The following is a 20823-nucleotide window of genomic DNA, read 5'->3' as shown; positions in this document are numbered from 1 at the left end:
ATAATAATAATAATAATAATAATAATAATAATAATAATAATAATAATAATATTTATATCCCGCCTCTCTGTACAACACAACAGGGGCGGCTTACACATTAAAACAATACAATCCCACCCCAATATTCCCCCCTTCTAAAATACAATTAAACAGTACACAATTTAAAACATACCTTAAAATAATAAGCAAATCGAACAGCAGAGTTCAAGGGGTATCACAGGTTTTAAACAAACAGTTTAAAAGAACATTGTTCCAACAGTGAAAGACTGTAATTAGTAAAAGTTCCAAAGTCAGAAAAACCTAGTTGTCATTGTAGTTTCAATTTTTTAAATTAACTCTTTGTATTATTTAAAAGAGTTATTTTTCTGCTGCTTTTAAAAATACCAGATTGCTGCTAACCACTGTAATATAAATCAAATTAAACAATAAGGCCACAGACATACGTGTTCACACTCTGTAACTATAAAAATTGGTAAAATATTTACAGTTATATTGCAAAAGAAATGAAGTTATCCACATATAACTGACTTATGATCTATTCATTGAAAAGAATGAATTACAAGAAACTATTTACCAGTACTCTCTCCTCTTACTTAAGTGACAAGCGAGAAATTAAATTCAAGTGTAAAGCAGGAAAGGAAAATATTTTTCAAAACTCTGACAACTTACAATGACTTTCCTGGAGTTGAGATGAATAGCTAAGATTTTGGGAGACATGCACTATACATTGATGTTTTGAGGCATTTTTAAACGTTTAACTATTTTTGTATTCATATATATATATATATATATTGCACAGAAGATGTCAATCATGCACAAAGAGTAGTCATCGATACACAAATTTTTATTTAACCCTGTAATCAGTTCATTTATTCCAATTAAAAAACATAATTCAGTTGTGTGTGTATGTGCTTACAAGTTACCTGTTAACTTATGGTGACCACATGAATTTCATAAGGTTGTCTTAGGCAAGGATAACTCAGAGGTGGCTTTGCTAGTTCCTTCCTTTGAAATACAGCCTTCTGCTCCTGGTTACAGAATTCTTCCGTTCCATAATCCTTTAAAGAGAGATATAGTTTTATAAGCTCGTAAAGGTGTTATCTCCATCATTTAAACCTATGATGTTATTATTACACTGAAATGCCAGTTTCTTTCTACTGCCAAATTGGTATTTTTAAAAAAAGAATAGAGGAATTAATTTAATCATTTTAAATGAGACCCAAATTTTCTAAATTCATTTCTATTAGGTTTATGGTTACACTTCTATCCTTTAACTCAGGCCTGTTACAGACTGCCAAAATAAAGCTGCTTCAGGTCTCTTTGGAGGTATGCTATTTAAATGATGCATGGGTCCTAAGAGTCCAGAGGTTGTGCCAAAGCCACACTCCATTCCTAAGCACTGGAGTGCAGCTTTGGTGCAGCTTCCAGATTCTTAGGATGCATACATCATTTAAACAGCATGCCTCCAAAGAGACCCGAAGCAGCTTTATTTTGGCAGTCTGTAACAGGCCAAAGAAAACTTGAGATTCTAATTGCACAAAAATATATTACAAATTCAATTAAAACAAATTTCACCTTTATCCTGCTGACACATCCAATACTTTCCTTCTCCTAAAGGCACCAGACCCTAGCAGATACCAAGTGTCCACTGCACATTATATACTCAGACCAGAATCAATAGCTTTATGCAAACAAATTCCTGTTAAGTGTGTCTTATATGTGTTTGAGGAGGTGCAGGTTAGATTAATTCCTCTGGCACAAGTTTGTCTTGGGCCAGCTCTATTTCCCAGGTGGCTTGGAGGGACCCAGCTGCTCTCTATGGCTGTTATTGGGCTATAGCTCCCAATGTTTTTCACCGCTGTCTATGCTTGCTAGGACTGATAGGAATTACAGTCCAAAAATTGGCTTCACTTTGCCACTCTGTAAAGCACTCCTCATCTTCTTTTTAACTCCTGGGTAGACTATGTAGACATAAAAGTTCACTTTCTTATAACATCTCGCACAATTTGTGCAGGAACGCTCCTACATCCCAGAAGACCAACGCCAGTCCAACAAGAACATTCAGTCTGCATTTTGTTCCTCGGAAACTATCCCTGCACCCACAGGGAAGGATGATGCCCAGCAAAAAACAGTAAGTTGATTCCTACATTGCCTTATTCCACAGAACAGCTGGGTCAATGTCCAGAATCTGAAATCTTGTATTTCACATGTACAGTTTATCATGTCCTCAAATATCCAAGAATAGTTTAATAATGAAGCTGTGTGAATGGAGATCCTGTGTAATCTGTAGAATATATGCTTAAATTTATAGTCTCCTGTCAACCTGCCTGAGGCTCTAGAGCAGTGATTCCAAAACTTTGGCCTTTTAGATGTTTTGGACGTGAGCTCCCAGAAGCCCTAGCCAGCTTGGCCAGCAGTAAAAACATCTGGTGGACCTCCAAAACATCTGGAGGACCAAAGTTTGGGAACCACTGTTATAGAGTAACAGTGCACACTAGTAATTCTTACACCTGATCTCTTCTGTCCCTGGGTATCACCTTGAATAATTACATTTACACCACTTTTATTGCTACAGGAGAGCCTCCGGGGAAAGAACTAAAGTTATGAGACCCACCCTGAAATATTGTGTGATTTAATAAAAAGTCAGTTCTCAGTCTTAAATGTTATGATGGAAAATACGAGCAGTTTAGTTTCCTTCATCTCTTCTTAAAATGTTGATAACCTCATTCCTTTTTTTCATTCTAGGACATGGAGTTGCTCAGGTTTTCACTCATCCTCATTCAGTCATGGCTAAGTCCTGTTCAGCACCTCAGTCGGATGTTCAGCAATACTCTAGTCTTTGGGACGTCAGATAGAGTCTATGAAAAACTTCAGGACTTGGAACAAGGAATCCAGGCTCTAATGAGGGTAAGCAATCCCTAACAAATATCCCAAGAGCCATATTTAAATAATGGCTATTCAATTCAGTCTCTTTGGGTGCTGCCCCTTCCCTCCCCAAAAGCAACTATGATCATGAGAGTAAATCTTCTTCTTCATGAAAAACATGCCTTAGCTATGTAGGCACCAAATGCCCACTCAGAATTCACAATATTGGATTGGGGAGGAAGGTTACAGCTATAAGTAAATGCGAGAAAATGTTTGAAACGTGCCAAGATAATGGCATTTTGCAAAGTTTCGGGTTCTTGTGGCTAATTTTTGTTTGTAACAATGCATTGACAGGAACTGGAGGATGGGAGCTCTCGGGGCCTTCAGCTCTTCAGGCCTACTTATGACAAGTTTGAATCCAACCTCCGGAATGAAGGCTCCTTGCTGAAAAACTATGGTCTTCTGTCCTGCTTCAAAAAAGACCTGCACAAGGTGGAGACCTATCTAAAAGTGATGAAATGCAGGCATTTCGGGGAAATTAACTGCACCATCTGAGGGTAGAAAAGCTCCACCTCTTCACTATCTTTTTTTGCTACCATTTCCTAACATCTGCTAAAGTGACCATGTCACTGATCCCTCTGCTATGACCTCCTGCAAGCTTGAGCCAAGCCAAGAGCAAGTGTACTGCATTCCCTAGCTCTGTTGTTTTGATGACTTTCTAAATATACCCTTGTATTTGTAAAAATCTACATGAAATTTTGCCACTGAATAATAAATGCTGTAAGCCTAGTCTATGCAAAGTTATCTGACTGCTAATAAAATCTTTTAATTTAAAATAAACACAACCCAAAACCGATAATCATATATTCTGAATTTAATCTTGCACTAACTAGTTGACTCCTGTGCGACTTGCATTAATAAGATCAATGCATAGAATTATATTCTCTTTGTAGTCATTTTTATTGAATCATTTCACATATTACACATATTACACGTAGGACATGAAAACGTATAAACACAATATACCTGACATTACTCTAAATATTGATCTTGATACAATAAACACTTAACTAAAACCTATCTATGCCAATTCTATCTAATACATAAAAATCCTTTGGACCTTTGTAACTCTATTCCCTTCTCTTGGGGCCCACTATAATACAAACAATAAGAGGGTCAAGATATTGAGTTCTTGATCTAAATAGGAAGACCAACACTTCTTCTTTTAATGAGATATTGGGCACTGCCCATCTGTATCAGGAATGTCATCATAACACCTTTAACTTCCATTAGGTGCAAACTATCCAGTTGGCATTTAGCTAGAAGCGTCTTAAGGGAAATAAATGTACAAGGCTGCGTCCACAGTGCAGAACTAATCCAGTTTGGGTCCACTTTCACTACCACGTCTCCATGCTGCCATGGAATTCTGGGAACTATAGTTTGTAGTGGCACCAGAGCTATCACCACTTTAACTGTCTTGGTTCTATGCTGTGGAATTCTGGGAACTGTAGTTTGTAGTGGCACCAGAGCTATCACCACTTTAACTGTCTTGGTTCTATGCTGTGGAATTCTGGGAACTGTAGTTTGTAGTGGCACCAGAGCTCTCACCACTTGAACTGTCTTGGTTCTATGCTGTGGAATTCTGGGAACTGTAGTTTGTCTCTGACCTAACTGAGCGATTTTTTAAAACAAATACTGTACACACACACAAAAAACCCACATCCTCTCTTTTTACTGGTTCCTGGGTGGCTGGGGCTGAGGAAGGGGCGGTGTTTCCTGCTTGCAGCCTTCCCCTCCTTCCTTCCCTGCCTTCCATGGCGGAGGTGATAGAGTTCAGAGTCCCGGTTGGAAATGGCAGGACCCTGCTGGTGCTGGGGGTGGACGCAGGCGCCTCGGAGGCAAGTGAGGAGGAGGAGGGAGAGGGAGCCACAGCAGCATGTGGTGGGAGCCCAGCCAGTCCAGAAATAACCTCCAGTCCCACTTCTCCAGGTCTTTATAGTGGACTGTACCAAGTGGCTCCTTAAGGGAAGGGGTGACACCCTGCTCCTGGGCAGGAATGGACAGTACCATTTAAAATGCCTAAAGGTTCAGTGGTCCCCAAACTGTGCCCTTTATAAGAGATCCATTGTGGACTTCATCTCCCAGAAGCCCAGGCTATCCACCAACACGGCAGAGGCTTCTGGGAGATGGAGTCCAAAAGCTCATAAAGGGCACAACTTTGGGACCACTGAATTTTTAGACATGTTGACTATTGGTCAACGTGGCTGAGACTTCTGGGAAATGGAGTCCAAAAAGCTCTTAAAGGGCACAACTTGGGGACCACTGCTGAGTTTAATTGCTGGTGGGAGTGGGATGATGAAGCACAGTGAGAGGAGGAGAAAGGAGAGCAAGAAAAACACTGTTATAGCACTACTATTATGCCACTCTTAAATGCAATGGCTGCCTTCTGTGGCATTCTGGGGTTTGTGGTTTAGCAAGGCCCAAGAGCTTTCCAAGAGCCAGTGTGGCCTACTGGTTCCAGCTTTCCACTGTGGCTCTGGAGACCTGGGTTCTAATTCTGGCTCAGCCATGAAAACCCACTAAGGTGACCTTAGGCAAGTCACACTCTCTCAGCCACAGAGGATAGCAATGGCAAACCCCCTCTGAAGAGACTTCAGTTGTTGGAAATGACTTGGAAGCACACAACAACAACAACAAGAAAACAGTGGCGATTATCACACAAGGGGCAGCAATGAAAATAAAAGGCAACACGGAGCGCTCGACATTTTCACACACAGCCACGCAATCACCAATTGGAAATTAATATCAGAATGGCGTTTCACTCACATGAATTCTTAGTATATAGTAATCCATTGTTTTGCACACCTGTTGTGTTTTGGCGCAACTGCACATGTCCACAAATCACTTTGCCAGGCTGTAAACAATAAAGACGGTAAAATAAAAGTTATTACTTCAACATATTACTTTAATCCAGCGTTAACTAAATTGTGCCCCACCTCGAAAGAAGACTGAAAGCCACTGCAAAACCGATCCTGGTAATGAGAACGGATTGTGACCACTGCAATGCATTTTGGGTATCCCCAGTTGCTTCTTCAATATAAAGAATGAAGCGTGATTGACTTCAGCACTCTCGCAATCATTCCCACTTCATTCCCACTGTTGTGGATTAATTCACAGGAGTTCTCCATGAATAAAATATTGCCCTCTAGTGCCACTGTGCCTACGGATTTTGTGTGATGTTGTGTGAAAACATACTGCGCAACAGCGTAATTGTACCTCCTCCAACCGCTTCTTTTCCCTGTGTGATAATCTCCACTGTTATAAATGCTGTTATTCCACTTTAACTGCTATAGCTGCCTCCTTTGCAATTCTGGGATTTGCAGTTTAGGGGGAGAGGGTTAGGATTTTCAGCCGGAAAGGTCATTGTTGTGGTGTGCCTTCATGTCATTTCACACTTATGACAACCTTATCATGGGGACCCTATCGAGAACTGACTTTCATCATGCCTTCACCCCCTATATAAAAGTTACCAGTTGGTTCCAGCAAGTGATTTTCAACATGGTTCACAAGCGTACCTGTTATTTTCTTGTTAAAACAGATGCCTTTATTTGCTTGTCTTTTCCTTCAGCATGCTTTGTATTTAGCATTTGCTGCATTTGGTCCGCTCTATTCCGTGAAGCTTCAGAGAAATGCTCCGGTTGCTGGGCCAGGCTACTACGCTCTTGTCAAATTCTACTCAGCTAGAGATGCTAAAAGAGCACAGTGCGCTTGCAACCAGAAACCTCTGTTTCAGAAATCACCTTTGAAGGTACAGTATATGACCATGTAATATAAAACTGTGTCTGTGTGATACTGTTGAAGGGTGATAGGGGTGTAAATTAAATTAAACAAATCTAAAATCCAGTCTTTAACTATAAATGTTGAAACTTGAAATTCCTGGCATCTTCATGTTTACCTAGAGAGCTACAGGCCTTCCTGTGCCTAATTTGGATTAGTAAAAGCATTGTCTTTGTACTGGGGTAATGGATCCATTTCAAATGGAGACTTAACATGGCTGTTTTCTGTACATTGAAAATAATAAATAAATAAATAAAGTTTTTATTTATATCCCCCTCCTTCCTACGATCAGGGCGGCTTCCAACAAGGTTAAAAACACAATACATGAAACATTAAAATACATTAAAATACAAATACAGCCCTCCATTCAAACAATAAAAATAACAGGCAAAAAAAAAGCCCCATAGCCCAACCTCTTGGCCACGAAAGAGGAGGGAGGCCCACAGAATTTTAATCGGGGAATGCCTGTTGGAACAGGAAGGGTTTCAGGTCCTTCCTGAATTGGGCCAGGGTGGTAGTCGAGCGGAGCTCAGTGGGCAGCGTATTCCAAAGGACTGGGGCAGCCGTGGAAAATGTCCTCCGTGTGGTGGAGGATAATCTAGCCCCAGGTACCTTCAGTAAATGCTGCCCAGACGTTCTGAGGGTGCGAGGCGGAGTGTACGGGGAGAGACGGTCCTTCAGGAATCCTGGGCCCAAGCCATTTAGGGCTATATAGGTAATTACCAACGCCTTATATTGAGCCTGGAAGCGGATGGGCAGCCAATGGAGATCTTTCAGCACAGGTGTTATATGGCTGGCCCTGGAAACGCCAGTGACCAGCCTGGCTGCCATATTCTGCACCATTTGAAGCTTCCGGGTTTGGTATAAGGGTTGCCCCATGTAGAGTACATTGCAGAAATCCAGTCTCGAGGTTACCAGAGCATGTACAACAGTTTCTAGGTCCCTCTGGGCCAGGTATGGACGCAGCTGGCGAATAAGCCGAAGCTGATAACACGTGCTCTTGACTGTCGCATTCACCTGAGCAGTCAGGTGAAGCGACGAGTCAAGAAGCACCCCCAGACTGCGTACGGAGTCCTTCACAGGGAGCGTGACCCCATTCAGGACAGGTGGAACCACCGCCATTCCTGGACCAGGGGAACCTATCACAAGTACCTCCGTTTTCTCTGGATTCAGCTTGAGTCGGTTTTCCCTCATCCAGCCCATTACTGACTCTAGACAGGCCTCGAGAGGAGAGACGCCATCCTTGGTCACTGCATCAGTCGGAGACATAGAGAAAATGATTTGGGTGTCATCAGCGTACTGATAACCCCGCGCCCCATGTCTCCGGATGATCTCTCCCAGCGGTTTCATGTAAATGTTAAAAAGCATGAGAGACAGAATGGCCCCTTGAGGGACCCCAGTTTTAAGGGGCCTCTCGTCGGAGCACACGTCTCCCAGCTGCACCATCTGGGACCTCCCAGAGAGGTAGGACTGGAACCACTGGAGCGCAGTGCCCCCGATTCCCACCTCAGCCAGGCGCCCCAGAAGGATACCATGGTCTATGGTATCGAAAACCACTGAGATGTCCAAGAGCACCAACAGGGACACGCTTCCCCTGTCGATGCCCAGACGGAGATCATTGACCAAGGCGACCATGGCCGTCTCAACCCCGTGACTTTCAGAGTTCTGGTTATAGACCTTTCGTGTCACATGTGATTTGTCTTTCAATCAAAACAATTTAAAAGATAGGAAAATGCTATCAGTAGCCTTTGTAACCCACTTTCACCTGATACCACTCATATACATTCAAATTTATGTTAATAACATTCAAAAATCTTTTTTCCCCCCAGTAAAATATTTCAGGATATTGAGTTTAAACCCAATTCTCTGTGTATGTGTGATGCTCCTGCAGAATCAGCACATACATGATCCTGTGAGTAGAATGGGTGAATCTTATATACCAGATGTTGGAATCATGTGGCTCTCCAGAGATTGTTGGCATTCTTCACCTTTGACAATGCTGGCAGTCCTACAGTCTCTAGCAAGTTGCCTACTGACAGATCAGATTCTGAAAAGAATGAGAGGCCAGAGCTTAGCGTTTATGCATTCTAATATAGCATCCTAGAAGCTGTCCAGTCACATACATTGCACATGTGCTGAAGTAATTTTCTATCCAACTAACATTCCTAGCCAGATGTTTAGGTTATCTTTTCATGCCAAGCATCAGAACTGGCTTTCTACTGAATCCTTCCATGTAAACAACCCAGTCCTCATTCCTTATTTTCAGAAAGCACCGTTACCCTTATCTGTCAGGCAAGAACAAAACATACTGGCTGTAATCTGGCCCGAAACACACAGGCCAAAAGTGCCGGCTTTGGGCCACATCGGGGGTGTGGCATTTACACAATACACACCCCGAACATGGCTGGAAGCTGCTCAGAGAGCACACCAACCCAGAAGAGCCAGCACAAAAAGGAGCAGCAAAAAGCCATTCCTGCCAGCGGCAAAGTACAGGATTGCAGAAGCAGGCCCATGCGGTTGCTGCAGTCCCAGCACGATTAGGGCATGACCCCTTTGTCAGCTTGTATGTCTGGAGGAAAGTACCTAAAACTAAGGCACATAATTGTGAAGAAATGCAAGCACTTTTCTAAGTTAGTTCAAACAAAGCCATATTAGTGCCCACACATGCTCTTACACATGCGCTTTTATCTGAATTATGTTCGTGGTAGAAAAAGTTAGACTGTCCAATAGTTTAAGGTGCACTAGCCATCCGTGGATTGGAGCTCCTTCAGAACACCCCACAAGCAACATGTGCATGCAACCATGTAGGTGCACATGTCACTCCCCGTTGAGTAAATGTGGCCTTGAACGTCTGTGTTTTTTCCAGCTGTGAGGGTGGATAAAACTTAACCATCATGGATGGGAAGGGCCCACTGTAGGATAGGGAAAGGTGAGATTTTGTTTTTGTTTATTTTTTATAAAAAATATGTCAGCATTCACAATTTTTTTAATATCCAGGATGGAAAAAAAGAATGAAAAAAGACAAATATGGAAACAAAAATACAAAAAGTTTTGGATGAAACCAAAGCTCACTGGTGCATCCTTCCAGATCCAGATCGCTGAGTACTTAACTATGAACATTCTGAATTTCAAATGCAGAGTATTATTCAACCATGTTACTCCTCCAGTAGAGTTTATTTCTTTATTTGATTCATACCCTACCTTTCTTCCCAAACTGTGGCTCATGGTGGCTCCAAGAATAATTGCTGTCTTTTTTTTCCGGAGACTCCCCAATTTTAATACTTCAGTGGCAAGCAGGCCCAACCTGTCCTTTACACCTATTGAAACTAGGGATCCTTTTTAGAAGCATTTCCCACACTTTACAAACTACTTCATCAGCAAGGTAGAAAAAAGGAAGTTTGAATGTAAAAAGTTTGAATGTAGAAGAAAACATAACTGACAATTTTCCTTTCTCTAATGTAGGGCTCTTTTTTCATACCTAGGTTTCCATGTGTACCAGACAACGGGCTTTTCCACATCAACCCTTGGTATTGAACAGCTACAAATGCAGAGAACTTGCCAATCACTATCTTGGTTTCAATGGCTGGTCCAGTCGCATTATCACTGTAAGGATTAGCTACAGTGCAGATTTCAGTTTGTTTCCTATGTTCATGCCATATTCAGAAAGGGCATTAAGTTTGTTTTTGTTCTCACTGCAAGGATGAATGAGAAAACTATTCTATAGGCTGTAATCTGCTGAATATGGGCTAGCATTCACCAGTGGTTGACCAACTGGATAAACATTAGTTGAGGATTTTGTTACTTGGGAAAACTAACGGAATCTGATGCATAAACAGCTGTATTGTAAATAAATTGTAAATTTATAGGCAGCGCTTGAAGTGAGAGACAGACTTCTAAAAAACTATACTATCCTACTTCTTCTGAGATGAACATAACTGTGATGGGCCTAAACATCTCAGTAGCTTCCTCCTCTTTTTTTAAAAAATAATTTTTATAATTTTAAATTTATTTCCATTTGAAAGGGATATACTACAACATATACAATATATCCAGTATAACAACAGCAGGAAATAAAAATGGGAAAGGAGGAAAAATAGTCGTAAGGGTCTATAAAAGCTGACCAAATGTCCAAATATATAGAGTAAGTCCATTTGTAGATTTCGTCTATACATCTTTTCCCCACAAAATGTTGCAAATGGTGTTAGACATTTTATCCATTAAATCAGAGGTGGACAATATTATTTTTCCAGCAACAAAGTGTTAATCATTTAGCAGTCAAGAAAGCACAAAAAATTACTTCCATGGGCCATTTATTAATTTCCAAGAAACAGGTAAATAATTCAAGAGAACATGTACGTCCCTGATTATCTTGTAACTTTCCAAAACCAAATTTACTCCTGTGATTACTTCCTCCCAAAATGTAGCTTCTATGGGACAATTCCAAACGATATGCATTAAGCAAATATTAGCATTATTACATCTCCAACAGGTTGCTGATTTAGAAAGCCTTTTTCTTGAATGTTTTTACGATGAATATACCTAAAAGATCAGTTTTCACTGTGTAAGATATACTCAGAGATCTATAGCCATACTAGTTACTGATGTTAAAACCAATGATCATTGATTAGTGAAAATTGGATATTCCAATTCTTTATTTCCTTGTTGTATGTCATATTTATTTATGGATAACAAAAATTTAAATGAACTGTTGGTTTGGATACTTAGTTGGCCTCAATTAACGTCTAATATTAAGGGAACTTTGGATGCATTTAAAGCTGCAGGGCCAAATCTGGATTGTATCAGATGTTTAAGTTGTAAATTTTGCCATTTAGCTGACAAGTAGTTTAAACTGTTTTTGGAAAATATGAAAAAAAAATCATCATCATCATAAAAATATAAAACTATACACTACAACAATAAAATAAATTATTCAGATAAAATACAAAAATATACAGAAGAATTATTCTGGAGGGGGGAATTGAATAAAATGTTTTCTGTGCAGGTTTTTCCCCATAAAAATCATGTTTTTCTCTGCAAAATAATTCCTCAGCAACACTTTAGGACACTGGAATATTGGGAGATTACTGAGGAGGAATATTTTTTCCTGCCCAGGGAGAAAACTATTGTAGTTATTCATCCTTGTATGTGAGGACAAAATAGTTGAGGATTAAGAACTCTAAAAAGAGTATAAGAGACATGCCCAGGATTTGCGGGGATATGGATGGATGAAGTTGGCTAGATTTTTGCTTCACCTTTCCTTGTGTTGCTTTCACAATCCCTTTTAAAACAGCTCCAGAATATATCTGGTTTTGAAGAGGTTGGGAATGAAGAGGAAGAAGTGAGAACTTCACCCAGGAGTCAGCAGTCAAAGTATCTGTGTGTTCAAGAATTAACCATTCCTCAATATGAGATCTGCACCAGAGGGGTTGGTGTGGCTGAGCTTCAGGTGGATCCAAGCCAAGGTAAGAGCAGGAGGAGGGAGAGATGTTAGAATGAGATAAGCAGGGAGGTGGAATTGTGGTTTAATATTTATTATGAACTCTAGCTTTTAGCAGCCTGGTTCCTCCAGATGCGTTATGCTGCAGCTCCCATGAGCATCATTCCTTAGACATTCTTTCAGGTGATTATGAGAGTTGTAGTCCAAGATGTCCTGAGGGGATTAGGTTGCAGAAAACTGCCGTACCATATATATGTGTATATAGGCTTTAAAAATGACAAACAAATCAACCCCAAAAAACTGGGTGAGTGCTGTAAGAGAGACCCAGTGTGAAGGCAGTGACAAGAGACAGAAGTGAGAAGCCCTTCTTGGCTTGACAGGGCATGGAAGAAGCACTCCCACCCCCTTACCTCTCCTTTGCCCAAACTGGAAAAATAAAGACATCTTTACCTCTTTTCTCATCTACTTTTTCAGCCCAAACAGCATTCTGCAACAATGGAAGTGTCCAAAGAGAGACTGCAATGGCCATTTTTAATAGGGGTGTACTGTATAAGTCTTTCTGCAGAGAAACTGTAGTGGCGATTTTTAATAGAGGCATATTATAACAGCCTTATGAGGTTTGGCAGTCTCTACAGAGTGACTTATACACTATGCCCCCATTATAAATGGCTACCACAGTCTCTCTTCAGGCTCCCCCAAGTTTTAACATCTGCAATGCCATTTACACCCTCCTCAACTGAACCCCAAAAATAGACAGGTCCTCCCCTTCTCTTTAATTCTTCAAAGTACTGTATGTTCCCTCTATGCATTTTTTAAATGAGAGGAAAAGATTGGTTTGTAATGTGCCCCTATGTTTTACCCTCAACTTATTCATGGTTCATAGCAAAATCCATAATTTTGGCCCCAGAACCTGCCCATGATTATACATGAAGTCAACTTGCACACAAGTATATACTGTAGTCAGTAAGAATGCTGATCAGGAATACAATTGAACCCACTTTGAGGTGAGACTTCATTTCCTAAAAAGAATCAGGATCACACTGCCAAAATAAAGCTGCTTCGGGTCTCTTTGGAGGTATGCTGTTTAAATGATGCATGCATCCCAAGAATCCGGAAGCTGCACCAAAAGCTGCACTCCAGTGCTTAGGAATGGAGTGTGGCTTTGGTGCGACCTCTGGACTCTAAGGATCCATGCAGCATTTAAATAGCATACCTCCAAAGAGACCCGAAGCAGCTTTATTTTGGCAGTCTGTAACAGGCTAATGAGAAAAGATTTCCTATCCCAGATCACTTGTGAGACCTACAGATGGCAGCTGTGAGTAACAGTGGTATGTCCAAAAAAAAAAAAAAGTATGCTGGGTATATACTATGCCTTAGCCACCATGGTATAGTGGTTTGAGTGTTGGACTAGAACACTGGGAGTTCAAATCCTTCCTCTGCCTGGGGGATGTTGGGCAAGACACACTCAGCCTCAAAGGACAAAAACCATCTGAACAAATTCTGCCAAGAAAACCCTGTGGTAGGATTGCCTTAGAGTTGTCATAAATAAAGAAAAGGCTTGAAGGCATACAACAACAACAACATTCTTAGAAAATGCTGATCTGGCATATTTATTTATTTATTTATTTATTTAAGATAGAGGTGAGTGACTGTAGTCTTCCAGGTGCATTTAGAGTTTAATTCCCATCAACCCTACCCAGCATTGCCAGTGGTGAGTGATAATGGGAGCTGCAGTCCAGCAATTTCTGGAGCAATTGCAATGATCTAGAGAGGTATTCTGCTTTCCAAAGGAACAACAGATCTTGATTGTACTATTTAACACACTGTATGGATGAACAAGGGGACTTGCCTTTGATTAAATGAAGTTTGGAAAGTTCAGCTGGTTCAAAATTGCGCAGAGTTCTAAGTAAGGTTAGTCCTCTGGGACATTTGACTCCTTTACTGCTCTAAGTCATGGGTGGGCAAAGGGTGACTGCAGTGACATCACAAAGGGTTGGTGCCACCCCTCTATGATAACTCATACTGGCACCCCCTCCAGCCAGGCCAGTGGTCCTAAAGGAGTAGATTGGGCCACAGTGGAACAGAAAGGCTTCATTCTGTTTGCCACTGACAGCTCGTAGACCATGGCACCAAAAGGGACTGCGTATGCCAGGCCATTCTGGTCTATCCACTTTGTTCACAGTTCCCAAAGGGGTCCAGGCACTATTCAACAAAGAGAGTGGCCTCTAGGTTTTTGCCATGGCATGTTGACAGCATCCCAGACATGATGGGTACAGTTAAATTAGTTTCACTTAATGTGAAGTGTCTCGCTTCCCCTCCCAAGAGTAAAAGAATTACTGCCTACTTTAAAAAACTGAAATCCAATATTGTTTTCCTACAAGAGACCCATAGAAAAAATGAAGCATCTATATTTCCCAACTCACTCTTGTGATCACAATATGTTACATGAGACTCCAAACAAATTCAAAGGAGTGGCAATTCTTATTAGCAGTAGCTGTCCTTTCAAAGTAGAGAAAACAAACAGACACAAAGGTTAGATATATAATTATACAAGGGCTCTTAATTGATAAGCCCATTACCTTAGCCACTTTCTACTCCCCAAATTCTTATCAGCTATCCTTTATGAAAAAATTCTTTTAAAAATTAGAGGAAGGAAAATTATAATTGAGGGCAATACCAGTGAAGTGTTTAATGACTCCCTCGATAGGCCCAAAGAAGCTCAGCTGACAATATTCTCCCTTATCAAATCTACAGTGCTATATAAATAAAGCATAATAATAATAATAATCAGATGTAATAACAAAAGCCAGCCTAACTGTTCCTTCAAGAGCTATGCATCCACCTGATATAGACTATACCTTCTTTTCTAGTGCTCATAAATCATATTCTAGAATTGATTACTTCTTCACTTCAAATTCTCTCCTTAATGGCATACATGCTGCTTCAATAGAACTAATCAACTATTTGAATCATGCAGTAACCACTCTAGTTTGGGAAAATTGGCCATGCAATGCCCAAAATTAAAATGTAGAGATTTAATCCAATCTCTAAAAATTCAAAAAAACTCATACAAGAGACTATTAAGCTGTTCTATCAGGAGAACAAAAGCTCATCCACTTCAGATACATTCCTCTGGGACATGCTGAAAATTGTCCTTTTTGGACTCTTCAGTTAGGAAGAGGCACTTAGGAGAAAGCTTAGGGATCTAAGAAAATCATTCTTGATACAAGAACTTTCATGACTATTTCAAATTCATAAAAACTCAGGTGACTCTGACATATATATCCCTTTAATACAGAAAAAAAAAACAGAACTAGTAGACTGTTAGGGGCGAAACAGGCCACCCCTGACAAAGCTGGATTGGGGCCACGGTAGTCACATGCTGTGGCCCCAATCCAGTCAGAACCCGGCCCAAACAGGAGCAGCAGAAAGCTACTTCTATTTGGGGCGGACTGAAGCCACCCCATCACTGCTTCAGCCAGCTTCCAGTTGGCTTGGAGTTATGTGGCATCTAAATGCCACAGCCCCAATTCACCCTGAAGCCAACCAGCATGTAATGGCCAGTGTGACTTCCGGGCAACTTGGGGACATTGCACATGTAAACACCATGCCCCCAAGCCAGCTTGAAGCTGGCCGGAGCTGCTGGTCTGTTCCAGCCCTTAGATACTAGGAAAATCCAGGCCTCACTCCACTACACAAAAGCTTATTACAGTACTACAATTGCAGTAATAAGGATTCCCACTGTTTAGTTAAAGCGGTGAAAAGAACGGCTGAGAAAAAAACCATTTATTCCGTAACAGCTTCCACAGGCAATGGACTACTTCCTCCAATCAAAGAATTTCACGCATTCTACTCTATATTAAATTCTACCCTCTACTTTAAAATTTGATGACTTTCTCAAATCTCTTACTATAAAAAAAACTTGAGGACTCTCGTATGGCCCTTCTAAACAGTACAATAGAAGTGTGTGAAATCAAACAGGTGCGGGATAAATTGAAACAGGAAAATCTCCAGGGTCTGATGGATTCTCAGCAGAATTTTATAAATTACTAATTGTTGATTTATCTCCCCATCATTTTAGTCTCTTCACTGATGTCAATGAATGTTGACACACACATGCCTCTTCTTTTTTCTTCTGGAAAGCTGGTATAGATCCAGAATTATACCCATTTCAAAAACAAAATTTCTCTGTCACTCATGAACTATGTGGAAAAACTGGACACATGTTTTGGCTCCATTTGTCCAGATCACTGCTGACTTATGGAGAGACTATTTTTGCTGTCATGAAAGGCTCCCTGAGTGAATTTTTGTGCTCACCTCCACCTGGATTAATACCCAGATGGAATTGCCTGTTAAGCATCCCCTGTACTGTATGTGTTTTTCTGTTAATTCATATACTAAGCCTATTTGAACATTTTGTTGTTCTTGTTGGTTTACTATTCTTTGTGGAACTGAAATAAATAAAAGGTTTTTTAAAAAACCTAAATAGTATGGTATTGAGTTATCTGAAGGGCTCTCTGCGCTTGTGTCAACCTGCCTGCCTTCTAAGATTGGTTGAAGAATCTCTTTGGCATGTGCTGCCTTTGTCTGACTCTTGTTTGGCAGGAATGAGAATGTCTCTGTGGTGGCACCCAGCTTCTGGAATTTCTTGTTCCAGTTGGCTCCTGCCATCTTGTTTTTGTTTGCTTGTTTCCCACCAAATAAGACTTATTTATTCTAATAGTCATTTCATTTTTGTGCTTAGTCTGATCCAACTGTTAGGCCAAGCTTGCTTATTTTTTCAACTGTTTAATTGCTATTGTTTAAAACGATACTGATGGTAAGAGTTGTTCAACAGTGGAACATGCTACCTCAGAGAGTGGTGAAATCTCCTTTTTTGGAAGTTTTTATAAACAGAGGCTGGCCATCTGTCAGCACTTAGAATGTGTATTCCTGCATGGCAAGGAGTTGGATTGGATGGCCCTTGTTGTTTCTTCCAACTCTATGATTATATTATTCTTTTAGGGGTATTTTCACAATAGTATTAAGTGTTTTGGGTATCTATTAGATGGGCAAGTGGGACAGAAAAGTGTTTGAATTCCCCCCCCCCCCAAAGAACACAAGGAAGTGATCCCTTCCACTTTGAACCCTTACAACATCTAGGGAGATCGGTTAGAGAGTTCCATGGCTGAGTAGGAATTTGACCCCAGGTTTTCCTGATCCAACTCTTCCATGGTAGCTACTATAGCAGTGCCAGCATGGACCAGAAAACCTAAATTGCTCTCTCACTTTACAAAGCTCAAAGCAATAGATATTTGTTGTTTAGATTTTTAGGTCCAAGCTATAGCATCCTCCAGAGAGTTAAACTATTAAGTCTGATCATTGTTGCAAATGTGAGCAAGTAACAGGAACACAAACATATTTTGAACCTATCTGCTCTTCTGGTGTGCTCCGGTCTTTCAGGGTTCCTCGTGGCTACTCACAGCCTCCAGAAGCTAGCTGTGCAACGGGCTCTCTCGGACGCATTTCAGAAGATACTCTTGGTAGTTCTAGGTAAGGCCATTTGCTCTTTCAAAAATAAATGATGTATTTGCTTTTACATTAAAATTCCATTTATCTCTCATTCAAGGAAGTAGCCAAACCTTTGCAAATTTAATAAAGCATCAGATGGTGCCAGACTGTCACTTGTCCCCATGGCCAGCCTCTTAAGGATTTCAGGCTTGTTGCTTTCTCAGTTTGGATGTCATGACAAGCTCTGATTAAGCAAAATGGAAGCAGAGTTCTGGTTTTTATATTTATTCTGGGCAGAACACCCTGGCCTATAGCTTCTGTGGGCACTCTGTAAATAATTAAATAATGATAATATAACTTCTAACACTATAAAAAAATTAAATCCTTTACTTTTTTGTTATAGATTTGTTCAGGCATGTTGGTGTTTATTTGCTTGCCTTTTTCAGAGAATGGGAAAGTTGCTGTGGAGTACAGCTCTCCCCAAGATGACCCCATTGACTGTTTAATAGAAGAGGACCTCAGGGGTCTCATCCAGGTAACTGAGGCATGATCTCAGGTAGGGGTTAGGGGGCTGTGTTAGCCCCAAAAAGGCCTCAGAAGGCCACACACTCCACCACATATCCCCCTCAAAAAAGGCAATTTTCTGCCCCCAAATGCTCTCTCGGAGGAATGGGAGGAAATTTGCCATACGTTTGCCCTCCCAAGATCATTTAGGTTCAGGAGATGCCTTTTTTTCAACAAGAAGTGAACAGAAAATCTGTTTCACTTCCTTTTAGAAAAAAAAAGGTCTTCCCTGGACTTTAAACAAGCTGGGATATAGGAATTGTAGAATTGTTACTTGGAAGGGGGGAGGGAATCAGAAAAATTTATCCCAGAGATCATAAAAAACCAGCTCTCAGGGCTGCATGTAAAATTGCACTTCCCCATAATTGCGGGAAAGTCCCGTGAATGAAAAACAGCTGGAAAATGCCTCTTTATTCATGGGATAATGGCAGGATTATTGCAGTGTCAAGCAACGTCGTCTGAAAATCTTTGCCAAATCGTCCAACGTTGATGGGAGCATTGCGCTATGCTCCTGTCCTTTTTGCCCATTTCAAAAAATCCTTGGTGACATGCTATTGAGAAGTATCCCGCAATTACCACAATTTCCTCAGTCACAGCAAACTGGCCCTCTGGCATTGCCTGACTTCCCAGGCCAGGAGACAATTGTGGATTGATGTGACAAATTTTCAGTTGCAGAGTAGTTTTCTCCTCTGACTAGTAGACCTGTTGGTACCAGAAGCCAATGTCTGATTTAAGACCCATTCTAATCATTCAGAGTAAAAGGTAACAGTTCTTCATGCAGTAAGGGATATTTGGAATTCATTTTACATACATGCTAGTGCATTTACTATGCTATATTTAGACAATAGTTAAAAGTACATATATTGAAATTAATGGGGCTAATAAAAGTCGCATTGATTTCAGGGGGACCACTCTATGTATGCCTAAGTCTGAAACCAACTCAGTGTTTTTGAAAGGTTAAGCAAATCCATGAAGTTATTAACCCTGCTAGCTAAGAAGGAAACATAAATATTCAATGGCAAAGTATCACTGAGAGACGCAGTCTGGAGACAAGCAGGCAGAAATAATTGGTTTATTGTGCTTGGCATCTTAGAAGCATCTAGCTGAGCAGTGATGAAGAAAGTGCAAGACTAGGTGTTTTTTTCAGTCTGATCCAGCAAGTCTTTTTGTTATGTTGAATAAGGTTTATGGAGATAGGTACACCTTGTCAGGCACAGGTGCTTTGTATTTGAACATGGGGTTCAAACACATCAATAGCTGAATAAAAAGTGAAGAGGTAAAAAAGATCTCTGTTCAAACAGAGCAGATCTCCTAGAATGCTGAGATCTGACCCAAAATGTCTCATTCTAAGGCAAGGAAAAGCATGGGACTAGTGTACATTTTAAAGCTTCCTCTGCAACTCCATTATCGTAAGAGGAACAGAGTCTCAGACTATGATTGAGAATATCTATGCAAAATTATTCTCTATAACTGTGGATATCTCACCTTGATCTTGTGAGTTAGTCTGGGGCCAATCAGAAATAGTGCAAAAAAGCAACATTCTGAACAGAGAGTTTCTTTCCTTCCCTAGAAATATGCTTGCTCACACTAGGATTTGTAGTTGCAAATCAAGCAAGTTCTGCTTCCCTGTATGTGCAATGTTTAGAACTACCAGTCTTTAGAGTTCCTTGCAAATGAGCAAGAAGGGGCATGGTTATATGATCTGTGTGGGAGTGCACTGTGTCAGAAATTTAAACTTGCCCCCCCCCAAAAAAAAATGTTGGTTGGGCTTCACTCTGAGGCAGGGAAATGACATTGATGGAATGGCAGAAACTGTTTTCGAGTTTTGTAAAGTAAGTAACCAAAAAATGTTCCCCTTTCTTCCTAGGTGACTGATTTGTCCCTTTCAGACCTGACCTGTGAAGGAGAAGAGGAGATCTTGTCTGATCATAGCATAGAAGAAGGATAGAAATGTGTGGAGGCTTCTTTATCATGTGTTGACAGATTTTTTCTTTCCAAGTTTTAAAAAGGCAGTTGACCATCCTAAGCCCATCACAGTACTGGGGAGCTGATTCCACTGTTACAGTGGATTGGTGTGGTGTGTTTTAATGGCATCTATCAAATGATATAACCTCTATCAGAACAAACTATAATTGGCTGATTATGTTTCATTAAGATTTGCAGAGAAGGGAGGGGTGCTTAATTTTTTTTTAATATTTATATTTCTAATAAATGTTACTTTAATAAACAACCAAAAATCAGTTGTGTTTCTTTCATTCAGAGAGAGCATTTTATTCCCTGTGAGACAAATGTGCGGTTTTTTTTGTATGTTGTCCCAATTGTAAGTGGCTTTGCATAAACATTTTTAAAAGATGACAGCTCTCTTCTCCTCCTTACTTAGTTTAAATAAGCTGTAATGTGTGTCCGTGGTTAACATGATTGAAAAGTATAGGTTACCAGAACAGAACTAGACAGGGACATCAGGAGGTGTGGGCCACACCAGGCGATACTCCAAGGGGGAAGGGTGACACCACTGCTCCCCAAATATCTGCCTTTTGGCAGAAACAGGCTGTGGTGTTTGCTTGTGTTCACTTAAAACACTGGAACTCAGTGGAAGAGATTCGTGACACCAATCCTAGTGACACCACTGG

The 20823-nt window shown here is 40.6% G+C and overlaps 2 protein-coding genes across 2 annotated transcripts in view; both read left to right on the top strand.

Annotated features, from left to right (window-relative positions):
- The window catches only part of LOC121933638 (somatotropin-like), a 7717-nt gene extending 4297 nt beyond the window's left edge, over positions 1–3420 (top strand). The window contains exons 3-5 of the mRNA XM_042473619.1: positions 2015–2131; positions 2746–2907; positions 3220–3420. Coding sequence (XP_042329553.1) covers positions 2015–2131; positions 2746–2907; positions 3220–3420 — 480 coding nt within the window. The remainder of the gene's footprint in view (positions 1–2014; positions 2132–2745; positions 2908–3219) is intronic.
- Positions 3421–4639: 1219 nt separating this feature from the next.
- Positions 4640–20550, top strand: RDM1 (RAD52 motif containing 1). The gene is made up of 7 exons (XM_042476310.1): positions 4640–4763; positions 6494–6673; positions 10185–10307; positions 11993–12164; positions 17582–17671; positions 18076–18164; positions 20061–20550. Exons 1-7 carry the CDS (start codon positions 4680–4682, stop codon positions 20139–20141), a joined length of 819 nt encoding a protein of 272 aa, XP_042332244.1. The 5' UTR covers positions 4640–4679; the 3' UTR covers positions 20142–20550.
- The last annotated feature ends 273 nt before the right edge of the window (positions 20551–20823 follow it).

The sequence above is a fragment of the Sceloporus undulatus genome, chromosome 6 (genome assembly GCF_019175285.1).
Source record: "Sceloporus undulatus isolate JIND9_A2432 ecotype Alabama chromosome 6, SceUnd_v1.1, whole genome shotgun sequence".
Classification (NCBI taxonomy): Eukaryota; Metazoa; Chordata; class Lepidosauria; order Squamata; family Phrynosomatidae; genus Sceloporus; species Sceloporus undulatus.
Note: the sequence above shows the minus strand (reverse complement) of the source record. Positions and strands in the feature narration are given on the sequence as shown.

Coding starts and splice junctions, on each gene's coding strand:
- RDM1 (XM_042476310.1), top strand. CDS start 4,680: ATGGCGGAGGTGATAGAGTTCAGAGTCCCGGTTGGAAATGGCAGGACC. Junction 10,308..11,992: donor GGTCCAGTCGCATTATCACT/GTAAGGATTAGC, acceptor CTTTTAAAACAG/CTCCAGAATATATCTGGTTT. Junction 17,672..18,075: donor GATACTCTTGGTAGTTCTAG/GTAAGGCCATTT, acceptor TGCCTTTTTCAG/AGAATGGGAAAGTTGCTGTG.